The sequence below is a fragment of the Eulemur rufifrons genome, chromosome 28 (genome assembly GCF_041146395.1).
Source record: "Eulemur rufifrons isolate Redbay chromosome 28, OSU_ERuf_1, whole genome shotgun sequence".
Taxonomy (NCBI): domain Eukaryota; kingdom Metazoa; phylum Chordata; class Mammalia; order Primates; family Lemuridae; genus Eulemur; species Eulemur rufifrons.
In genome coordinates this window covers 55086806-55098537 of record NC_091010.1, presented here as the reverse complement: position 1 = coordinate 55098537, position 11732 = coordinate 55086806, and the positions used below count along the sequence as shown (strand labels likewise).

Genomic DNA, 11732 nt, shown 5'->3' with positions numbered 1-11732 from the left:
CATAACACCAGAAGAGGGCTTGCATTGCAAAGGGGCTTGGCCTGAACCAGACGCAGCGTCTGCCTGGAGTGCGTATCTCAGAAGGCCAGGATTCCAACATCAAAACCAGGACCAACCGACATGGGGGACCCCTGGGTGTACTATCAAAAATAGTGTATATTTACAGTGGGGGGTTGGGGAGGGTGGGCAGGGCTGCCCTAAGCAGTTTTTTTGTTTTTTGAGAGTGTGAGGGGGAGGGGGAGTTAGCCAGAGCAGGTAACTCCCATTCATTAACCCTTTGTAAGCCGTGCCCTCTGTAGTCCAGGGCTGGCTCTCAAAAGCTGAGAGGGCTGGACCAGGAGAGGGTGAAAACACCTTTAGGAGACAATACTGATTAGGGACGGCCCACCAAGAAGCTAGCTCCAGGTCGGGAGCGGCCATAGCAACAATTGGTTCCAGCCAGAACTTTTCCCTCGTAGGACCAGCAGATGCACGCAGGAGGCCACAGAGCAACCCCCCAAGTCAGGAAACGCGGAGTAGGCAAGCCCTGGGTTTCTGAGTGCTGAGGCTTGCGTAGACGCGCCCCTCCTCGTTGTCAATTGTCCGTGGTCGGCGAGAGTCTACGCGAGGCACGAGCCGAGAGCTCACACGATCCGCTTCCTGTCCCCGCGGCAGAGGATCTTCTTGAAGGCGCGGCGGAAGTCGTGGTTGAAGATGGTGTAGATGACCGGGTTCAGCGAGCTGTTGCAGTAGCCGAACCAGAAGAAGAACTTGAAGAGCGTGCGCGGCACGGAGCAGCCGACGGCCGTGAGCGTGTAGGTGAAGAAGAAGGGGAACCAGCACACCACGAACACGCCGATGACCACGGCCAGCACGAACGTGAAGCGCTTCTCGCGGTTCTGCCGACCGCGCCAGCGCGACGCCTTGGCGCCCCCGCCGCGCTCCTCTCCCGGCCCCGCCGCCGGTGCCCCGGCCCCCGTCGCCCCCGGCCCTCGCCGCGGCAGGCTGTCCCCGGGCTTCACCTGGCTCGCCCGGGCCTTGCCCTTGGCCCGGGGGCCGCGCTCGAGTCTGCGGGGCCCCGGGGTCCGCTCGGCGTGCTCGGACGACGAGCTCTCCTCCAGGTCCAGCGCGTCGGCCTCGCGCGTCCCGGCCGGCGCCGGCTCCCCAGGGGCGCCGTTGAGCTGGGTGGGCAGCGGCTCCGCCTCTGCGTCCCCGAGGCCCGCGCCGCGCTCCGGGCTCAGGCCGTTGGGCCTGCGCTCGGCGCTCCCAGGTGGCGCGGTGGCGGCGTCCGGACCCCGGCGGCTGGGCGGCACGCGGGTGCGACGCTTGGCGATCTGGTAGATGCGCACGTAGACCAGGATCATGATGAGGCAGGGCGCAAAGAAGGAGCCGATGCACGACGAGATGACGTACCACTTCTGGTCGTTGATCTGGCAGCGCGGCTCGGCCGGCTGCTGGCCGCCGCCGCTGCCCTTCTTCTCGAAGGAGATGAGCGGCGGGAAGGAGATGACGGCCGAGATGACCCACACGGTGACGATGATGGCCTTGATGCGGCGCGGCGTGCGCTTCAGGTTGTACTCGATGGCCTGCGTGATGGACCAGTAGCGGTCCAGGCTGATAGCGCACAGGTGCACGATGGACGACGTGCAGAAGAGCACGTCGAGCGCCAGGTAGATCTCGCACCACGCTTTGCCAAAGTACCAATAGCCCATGACCTCGTTGGCCAGCGAGAAAGGGATGACGAGCGTGGCCACCAGAATGTCGGCCGAGGCCAAAGACACTAGGAAAAGGTTTTGGGGCGCCTTGAGCGCGCGGCTCGTGAACACGGCAATGATGACTAGCACGTTGCCGAACACAGTGAACAGCATGAGCAGGCCGGCCAAGCACACCAGCGTCAGCGTCACCTGCAGGGAGTAAGGGGTGGGCTGGGCGCCGCCCCCCGGCGCCTCGGTCCCATTCCAGCTCGCATTGCCCGCGTCCGGCTGCAGGGAGCCCATGGGCGCAAAGCTGCCCTCGGCCAGCGGCTGCTCCTGGCGGAACATGAACGCGGACGCCCGCTCGCCCCGGCCTGCTGCCAGCTGCCTTCCGGCCCGGCGCCCGTGGGTCCTCCTCTTCCTCCGGCGCCCCGCTTGCCCCGCCGCGGCTCACATAGGGAGGGGGCCGCAGGGAGGCCGAGCCCAAGCTGGGGGACCGCTAGTGGCCCATGGGCCCGGCTCCAGCGAATGGCACCGGGCCTGCGCTTCGGACGCTCCCGGTGGGCGCCTTCCCGCTCCAAGCTCCTAAGCACAGCCAAGTTTTATTTCTAAGCGGCGGGAGAGAGTAGGGAGAGCCGATGGATAAAGAGCGATTTATTCTTCAAGAAGGGAGAACAAAAATTATCGGTGGCCTGATAACTTGGAAGGGTGACAGGAAATTAAACATATATATGACTCTTGAGCCTGAGCGAAAACAAGAAGTCTTACCGTGTGCGGGGCCCGCCCCTACCCCGGGAGGCAGCCGAGGGGTGCTGGTGCAGGCTCGGGGTCCTACAGTCTGTCTCCTTATATCCCTGAAGCGATTACTGACTCCTTTCCCCCAGACGCTGCGGCGCGGCGCGGGCAGGGGGACCCGGGGCCAGGGCGCCGACTCTGCCGCCTCTCGGAGCGCCGCGGGACTTCCAAAGTTGCGCGCCCTGCTGGGGCTGGGGCGCAGCGCGCGGAGCTCGTGGGCGGCGGCAGCGGCGGGTTAAGGGGTGTGGGGGCCGCATGAAGGCGCCCCCGTCCTCAGGCGGGCCGGGGCAGGTGAGCGATCGGCCCTCCAGGAGCGGCGGCCGAGGCAGGGGGTCCCTTGGGCGTTGGCCCAGTGGGCGCTGAGCGCGGCCGGACAGGCGGGGGTCCGAGGACAGCGTGAGTTGGGGCCGGAGCGCAGGGCTTCGGGTACGAAGGCGCTGAAGTGGTGGGGCGGCGGCGCGCCGGCTGCTGCTGCTGCTCCGCTGCGCTCACGGTGGACTCGTTTTATAGCCCCAGGATCAAGCCGGCGTTGCTGAGCAGCCGGCGTCAGCCCCCACGTGGGAAGCCGACCCTCCCCCGCCCCTCGCACCACCCCTCCGCCAGTCTAGCGCCCGCGCCCAGCGCTGGACCCCCGGGAACGTTGCCCTCCTGGCTGTACAGGCCCTTTGGAAAGGCAGGTACCTTGAGCGAGGGGGGGCTTAAAGAGAGCCGAGCGAGCGGGGAGTTGCCCCTGCTGGAGCTGGCCGTGCAACTCCGGACCCGCCCAACAGAAAGCAGCGGGCACCCGTGAGTGCCCCTATCGAACTGGGTCCTGGGAGGAAAGGGTGGCGGGGAACCCTAACTGGGAGTAGCAGCCTCCGGTATGGGTCGCATCCGGAGCAGCTCAGCCCCGGGTCCCGCCGCCTCCGTCCGCAGGTGCTCCTGGCGGCGGGGGCGAGAGGGGTCTGGAGAGGGAGGAAGGCGTGGGTACGAATCGAACCCCTGGGGCGGAATAGGCAGCACCCACGAGGGATCGGGAAAGGCCAGAGTTCAGACCTCAGCTTGGGGAAGAAGCGGCCACATGTCCTCCCAGCCGCAGAGCTGTCCGCGAGACGCACGCGTCCCAGGGTCTGGACCGCGCCCCCTTAGACCGCGGTGGGGAGGGGTCCCGGAGGCAGAGGCCGCGCGCCTCCGCAGAGCGAGTGCGCACTGACACCTGCTGGCCGCTGGTCGTCACGGCTGGGAAGCGACCCGGCGCCTCTTTCTGTTTCTTCGGTCCTCTGCCTACAGCGCCTTCTCCTATCTCAGGACAAGTTTGTGTCTAAGCTCAGGAAAAAAAAACCCAGATTTTAAATTTCAATTTGTCATGTTGCAGAACTCTTCCTACAGCAGATACTCTTGTATGTCTACCCTTTGCGGGAGGGGGAATTTGTCTAATAAAGTCACATCAGGAAGGGCTCGGCAGGGACTACAGCCCAAAACTGGCCTCCCACCCTGGACCTGCACAGCCCACCCTTCCTGCAGATCCGAGAGAGGCCTGGATCCTGCCTCTCTGTTGCCCAGCTCTGGTCTGCTAGGAACCATTACGTCTTTGTAGAGACGCTAAAGTTAAGCTCATTCCCCACCCACCCACATTCAGATGCACACACACCATCTTTCAGTAAGGGGAGGGTGCTGGCCAAGGAAGAGATAATATTTTCCATGTTCTCTCTAATAAGAACAGCATGGGGGTGGGGTGCATGTCAAGTTTTTCCGTGTGTGCTAGATGTCCTATGATAGATGTTAACGGTCACTAGACTACCAGCTTGTGCTATGCTGTCTCCACTTTTCAAACGAGCAACAAGCAGTGTAAGGATAAAGTTCAGGAGGACACGAAATGTCAGAGGAGAGAGAGAAGACCTGAATAAAAGTTGTCATGTTAAGGAACCACTCAATCAATGTACCTTATGTCTGTCACCTAAGCTGGAATTGCAAGGATTGAGCAGTGCAGCCAGGTGCATTCTCCAGTCTGGCTGGGAGCCAGGGACTGAATTAAGGGCCTCGAGCATCACCTTTGATTCCAGCTGATGTCTACAGCCCCCAGCAGCAATACAATTATTGATGCTGTGCTCTTTTGTAGATAGTCTTGAAGTCTATTCTTTCCAAAGTATTGCACAGATGTCTCATTTGACTTCAGTACTTTTATCTCCTACTCTTTGCCCCTCTGGGATGACCTCCCCTTCCAGGCTCTCAGGAACCTCTCTAATCCCCCTTTCTGAAGAATCTAAAGAAAGCTGAGAAGACAGAAACTCCTCCCTGTTAGTGGATCATTTCCCACCTTCTACAAAAGTCTCTGCTCAGAGTCTGTTGGCAGGGGGCAGGGATGTTGCCAGAAGGCTCAGTTGGAAATATGTCTACACTCCTTTTCCCAAAGCAGCCAGGAGCCCCAGACCTCAAGTATGAATGCTGAGAGAGACAAAAATCAAAGTCCATGGCAATATGGAGTTTGTCGTGTTGCTCACAGAACTTGGAGGCTGAGTCTTGGGGGACCCTCACTTCCCAGCTCCACATCAGCTTCTAACATACTGCTCTCCTTCCTATCTATTTCAGAAACAAAAGGTGAAATAAAGACAAAGTCTACAGTGCTTTCCTTTCTTGAAATTTCTGCTGCTAGTCTGTGTTTGACACCTCTTGTCACATTTTCTAAAGGCCTCCCAAACAGCCAGCTGGTTTAATTCCCGGATGTGGAGTTCTTTTCTCTGAAAATGGAAACAAGTCTTTCAAGGACGAGGGACCCTGAGGCCAATACACAACAATTAATAATAATAACAACTGCAGCCTCTTATTAAGTACCATGAAATGTACATCACATGCAAAGCTATATACAGAGCCCCTTTATATACAGAGTTCTTCCCCCTGTCACCTCCTTATCACCAAGAGTTCTGCCTCCTTATTTTGCCACACATGGTATCTGAGCTTGAAAAGCTGCCTGGACACCATGAATTTTTGCTAGCAGATTTCATGCTGTGCTAGCTGAGTGAGACAGTGCTGAGCAGAGCGACATCCACAAAGACAATAATTCTCAACCAGGCCTGTATATCAGCATTGCCTGGGAAGATAAAATACACTTACCCGTGCCCCGCCAGGGAAATTATGATTCATGAAGTCCAAGGTGGGATGCAGCATGTGTATTTTAACGCAGCTCTTTGGGAGATGCTGATGTGCACACTCTGCAGAAGACTCGCCAACCAAAGCAATGCATCTCAGCGGTGGGGGGGAAGGGTAAGCAAATGACCCAGTGGAGGCAGGAGGGAGTGTCCAAATTACCTGGGGACTTTGATGAAGCCAACCTGAGCCAGAAAGGATGGGGCTCAGATTGAAAATCACTGCCCCGGGCCAGCGGGACTGCTAGGACAGTGCCATACCGATCCAGGGAGCTGGGGCAGAGCCAACAGTAGAGAGCCACCATAAATGTGGAGGTGGCTTTGATGGCCTGAGGAAGAGTCACCTCTATGTCCATTGTTACTTCTATTATTAATAAAAATAAATACTATTTATTAGCACTGATCACATACCAGGCACAATGACAAGCAGTTTATATACTATATATCATTTTATATGATTCTCTAAATAATCCTATGATGTGGATTATTATTATCTACCTTTATAGATGGGGAAAGAAAGGCAAAAGGCTAAGTAAACTGCCCAGCTAATCAGCGGTAGGGTCAGACCCAGACCCCATGCGTCCTGACTGTAAGCCTGGCAAGCTTTCTCACTCCTTTACTGTGAATCTCTGCCATCTAGCACACTGCCAAAGGGGAACATGCAAGAGGTTCATCAGAAACGAGAGGTGTTGACAAGTTGACAAATCCCCCCTCTCTCCCTGTCCTCCAGTCCATGCGTGGCTACTAGAGCAGGACAGTTGAGGGCCAGATGTATTCCTTCCTTCCACATCTGACACAGCATCAAGCACACTCTACATGAGACAACATTTCCCAACAACCAGTCTGATGGAGAGCAAGCCCTACACTAATGGTCAGGCAGCCCCTGAATCGCTGGCTTCCTCTTGGTGGAAGCAACCTCTCCCTCTCATGGGTGCCATACATATTTTACCATAGCGTGGGTGAACTTTTATTGGTCTGGCTTACCTATTCATTTGTACATTCGTCTAGCAAGGGCAAAGAACTGTCCTTTTCACGTCTATATTCCCAGAGCACATCTAAAATGGACTTTTAAGAAATCATATTTCTGGAACCTACCTCTTGAAGATTCTGATTCAACAGGATGAAGGTGAGGCCTGGCACTTGCATTTTTAACAAATACCTGAGTAATTCAATAGATACCAAAATATAAGACACAATAGCATGGATACTTGACAAATGTTTGTGTGATGGATGAATGAGTGAATAAATATGGATTATACTTACAATGATGCTACCCAAGAGGTAAGAGGCCCAGAAGTCAGTGGCTAAAATGGCTAGCATTTCCTTACAAAATCAGGATTTAGTGGAGGTATCTTAAGTAGTTCAGGGATACAGGTGTAGGATTCTCTCATTCTTTCTCTCTCTCTCTCTCCCTCCCCCCCAAAAAAGAACATGTAAATAGAGAAAGATTTTCTATTTATAACAATCAGCTAGGCAATTTCTCAATAAATGAAAGCTTCTAAAGCTAAATAATCTGTTTGTCCTGGGATTATATCTGAAATAAAGTGTCAGGCAACACCAAAATTTATCTTGACATCACTGTCTTACTGTGATGGCAACTTCATCTAACTGGAGGCAGGTAGCTGGGTGAAGTATTAATTACTTACTTTTTTTCTCTTTTGAAGACTCACCTGAGAAAAAAACAACATGACCCATTAGCCTGGACTCCTAGGCTGTAACAAAACCTTCACAAATAGAAGTGTGCCCCCTCCCACAGACACAGACTGTACTTAAACACACGCTCACCAGTCCGAACACGAGGAGCAGGTGGAGAACACAATGTTCCCACTACTGCCATGCCACGCGCGCAGCTGGAACCAAATGCTGCAGGAAGCTACAAACATCTGTCAACTCGCTATTGCTGACAAGGGGGAAGGGCGGAGTCACTAGGAGAAAATCTATTGCTTCCTCTGAGCTATTATTTAATTCCTCCACTTTGTGGCACCTGTGCTGGAGCCTTTGGCATCCCACTGTTATCGAAGCCAAAAGCAAAGCATCAAGTCCAAGAGGGAGGAGCTGCCTGATTCACCACCTGCCACATTCCTCACCACTAACTGCCAGGTCAGCCTTGCTCTACTCACAAAAACAAGCAACCAATCGCGCCACCGCCTTCATCTCTTTCTAAAAATGCTAGCCCATCCTGCCCCCACCTGGAAAATTAAGCCAGGTGTTTTCGTAATCTCTGCAGGGTCCCCTGGCCAAAACCAAAAAGACAGCAGTTGGTGCCAGGATCAACTCTACCTGCAGATGCCAAGGAATGCTGGGTTCTCACCTGGCTCTTTACTGCTGCCCCACCCTGCAGGGCATGTTTGTGTTTCCACTAAAATGTGACTTTTGAGAGCTTATGTGCACACACAGAGCTTAACATCACTTACTGCCGTCTTCCAGGTCAGTCCTCACAAATAAGTGACCTTTGGCACCACATCCAGGTGAATTATCTGGCCTGCTTTGTCCAGAAGCATGAGGAAGGCACACCTTGAATCAGTTGTGGCGATCAATAGCTATTTGTTCTCAGGTGTAACAGGTGAGCTAGAGCCAATGGCCTTGGGTATAAAAGAGCTATTTGTCATCAGCATTGATAACTCCTAAGCTAACATTCCATTAATCTAATTAGGATAGTGAATCACACTTCACATTTGCTCAAAGAAACTATGGAGACACCGTGTCTGAAACACACATACACTATTTAAGAGGTGGTGTGGTTATCACTGCTCCCTGGAAATGATCTCTTTTTTCCATTTTCCCTAATTAATGACACCACACACATACTCTTCCTTCCTAAAGGGACTCCTGCCTGACAGGTGGTGGGAGGCATTCCGGAGAAGTCATTAAGAATTTGGCCTTTGGAATAAGATAAACTGGGTTCTGATCCTGCTTCTACCATTTAGTAACTGTATTTACTTCTTTATACCTCAGTTTCCTCATATACAGAATAAGAAACATTGTTTTACACACCTCATGCATGTCCTCAAATGAAAATTAAATGTATAAATGCATGGAAAATACATAACACAGTGTTGGGTTTAATAGGTGCTCAGTATACATTAGGTACATGTGTTTATTTGGCAATGCTTTCTCCTTTATTCATCTGAATCTTCTCCAGACAGATGCAATCAGATCCTAAGATCTGCCCATCTTAAAGGTGGTTAGTTAACAAATTAGCATGAAAAATAAGAATTAAAAACAAACAAAATGAAAGTGGGAAATTTGACTTTAATAGGTTTTTACAAGTATTTATTACTTTCATCTGTGAGAGGCAAGGGACGGGGTAGAAATCAATGGTTTTGCACTATTGATAATATGTAAGGAAGATACACTCGCAGTTACTTACATTATTAGCTACCGAAGAAGAGTCACAAACACCAACGAAGTTCAGAGAACCAAGGAAGTTGGACCTAATAGGGAAGCCTCCCAAGAGGGTCAAGTGCTAAAATTTGTTGCAGATGAAAACTGGAAATTGCCTTCTTGGCAGGCAACTGAGAAGCAGGATTCATGTCTGTCTGTTGATGTTGAGTCAGAGGTAGACCCAGACTGGAGGTGTAGAAAGGGTGGAAGGGAGTCAGAATGTCGAAGCTGATGGAACCTTAAATTAAATAGGATAAACAGGCAGATGCTGTTTCAGGGTGCTTGCTTTTGCAATCTGAGCCAACTCAAACTCACTAAAATAGAACAGAGAAATGGACTGATTCACGTAAATGAAATTTATTTCAAGCCAGGGGCAGATTTGGCTTTGGGCAAGGTTGATGCAGTGGCTCAATACTGCCACTAAGAAGCTGATATCTCTCTCTCCTCTCTCTCCCCTGTCTCCTCCCTTTCCTCTCCTGCACGCACGCGTTTTCTCTCTCTCTCTTCCCCCCCACCCCCCACCTAGTGGAGAAGAAGAGGATTAAGCAAATACACAGAGAGTAAGAGATACAAGGAACCATGTCATCCTCCCAGATAAAAATATATGGGAAAGAAGCTGGCTTGGTTTCTCCCAGCACTCCAATTTCCAGATTTTGTTGTTATGAAGCTGAGCTGGACCTCTTGTCTCTTATTCTTGGGTTCCATGAGATTCCACAGCCACACAACTACTTCCCTCTTTTAGCAGTTACTGAAAGTTACTTTTTACTTACTTCAACCTCTTTGAGTTGCTCTCTATTCTGTGGCAACCAGAATACTTGATCAGAATGAATGCTAGAGCTTTAATTTCACAAAAATAACTATTTAACATCTTCAATGAAACATTCAATGCCAGACATTGATAATATAATCATCCACAAGACATAATTTCCAAGATGGTACACTGTGAAGTCTTTGAGAGGAATCTTTTCTATTAACCTTACAGATCTTCTAAAGATTTAAATAAAACAACTGAGTTTTCTTTAAAAAGCACCAAATATTTCCAGTGATGATGATGATTTCCAGTCTCGCTCAGCTCAGACTTTTTTCATTCATTCTCCATCCGTTGCCCAGGCTGGCCTCAAACTCCGGGGCTTAAGCAATCCTCTCTTGTAGCTGGGACTACAGGTACTCGCCTCAGCACCTGGCTTAAGTTCAGACTTTGAAGCACTCCTTTGTCCAGTCATGTGGATATGAAATACAAAATAGAGAAATGTGAAAGATGTACCCACTCCCAGAGCCAGACAAGAGTGAGTGAGCCTTTATCACAACCTCCCTCTCCTACTAACCATCACAACTGAAACCTCTGGAACATACAAAAGCAGCCACCTAAAAGGTAAACAGTAGCAGGCAGATTTGGAAGGGAAAACAAAAACTGAGGAAGAAGAGCGAGTTTCCCTTTTGTTGTAGTAGTTGTTTTGTTTTTCCACCTTTTCTCTCTCAAATTTGACCCATGGAAGGCTTCCGTTGTGGAGCTGAGCGGCAGGTGTGAGCAACCAGAACAGAGAAAGAAACTCCATCTTTCCGAAGGAGAACCAGGAAAAGGTCCCACTGTGAGCTGGAAAATGTGAAGAGACTCTCTGGGAAAACTTTTTTTTTTCCTTATTTTTCTCTTTTTTCACTGTCCTGGCCCTGCTACTAGAGTGGCTCCAATCGGGAAATGTGTGGCTGCAGCGGGCAGCTAAAACTTTGAGGCAAAAAAAAAAAAACATTCTTCTGGAAGGAGGAACAGGGAGAGGAGGGAGGACCCTGTGCTCTACGGCTGGGGGCGGTGGTCAGGACCCTCTGATCTTTTTCTTGCTCTTTTACCTCACCACTCTCCCGGAGGGTGGGCTTAGTCATGCAGAACCGGGCGGCGGGGTCACAGGTAACCAAACTTCAAAAGCAACCTGTCTTTCTGGCCAGAGGAACGGGAAAGGGCGTCCCTGGGAGGCCGGGAAAGCTTTGCGGAAACCCAAACAGAAAACTGCAGGCGGAGCCACTCCTCAGAGCCCTGTGTCTGGGCGGGCCCAGGGCCCAGGCTGGCCCCCTGCAGCCTGGCAAAGGTTGGCACCCTGGACTTGGGAGATGCCAGCCTCAGAAGGAGAGATGAAACCTGTGATTTGAAACCAACCACTAGGTTGATTTCCTGTGAAAATAAATCAGATTTTCTCAAGACCCAGTGTAATATTCGTAGTGTCCAGGATATAATCCAAAATTACTCAACATACAAAGAACCAGGTAAATGTCAGAGGGGAAAAAAAAAAATGAACAGTCGCCTAACCTCAGAGGTTAGAATCAAGTATCTGACAGAGTTTAAAGCAGCTATTATAACGAGAATCCAAGAAGTAAAGGTAAATACTCCAGAAATAAAAGATAGGAGTTCTCAACAAAGAAATAGAAACTATAAAGATGAACCAAATGCAAATTTTTAAACTAAAAAAAATTATTTTAAGAACTTCAAACTCACTGGAAGAGCTCTGTTTTGGTTTCCTAGGGCTGCCATACAAATTACCACAAACTGAGTGGCTTAAAATGATAGAAATTCATTCTCCCACCTCCTTGGGGGATAGAAGGCTGAAATCAAGGTGTCAGCGGGGCCACACTTCTTCAGAAAGCTGTAGGGGAGAATTCTTCCTTGCTTCTTCCAGCTCCTGGTGGCTCCTTGCATTCCTCGCCTGTGGCAGCATCACTCCAATGGCTGCCTCCATTCAACTATTGCAGACTCAATAGCAAAATAGAA

At 51.4% G+C, this 11732-nt stretch overlaps 1 protein-coding gene across 1 annotated transcript; it reads right to left on the bottom strand.

Moving 5' to 3' along the window:
* Positions 1 to 403: 403 nt before the first annotated feature.
* On the bottom strand, positions 404 to 2025 carry ADRA2A (adrenoceptor alpha 2A). Its single transcript, XM_069460649.1, has one exon. The coding sequence runs from the start codon at positions 2019 to 2021 to the stop codon at positions 624 to 626; it is 1398 nt and encodes a 465-aa protein (XP_069316750.1). The 5' UTR covers positions 2022 to 2025; the 3' UTR covers positions 404 to 623.
* Between the last annotated feature and the right edge of the window lie 9707 nt (positions 2026 to 11732).

Bases quoted from the DNA above. Each gene is read 5' to 3' on its own strand.
- ADRA2A (XM_069460649.1), bottom strand. From the start codon at position 2,021: ATGTTCCGCCAGGAGCAGCCGCTGGCCGAGGGCAGCTTTGCGCCCATG.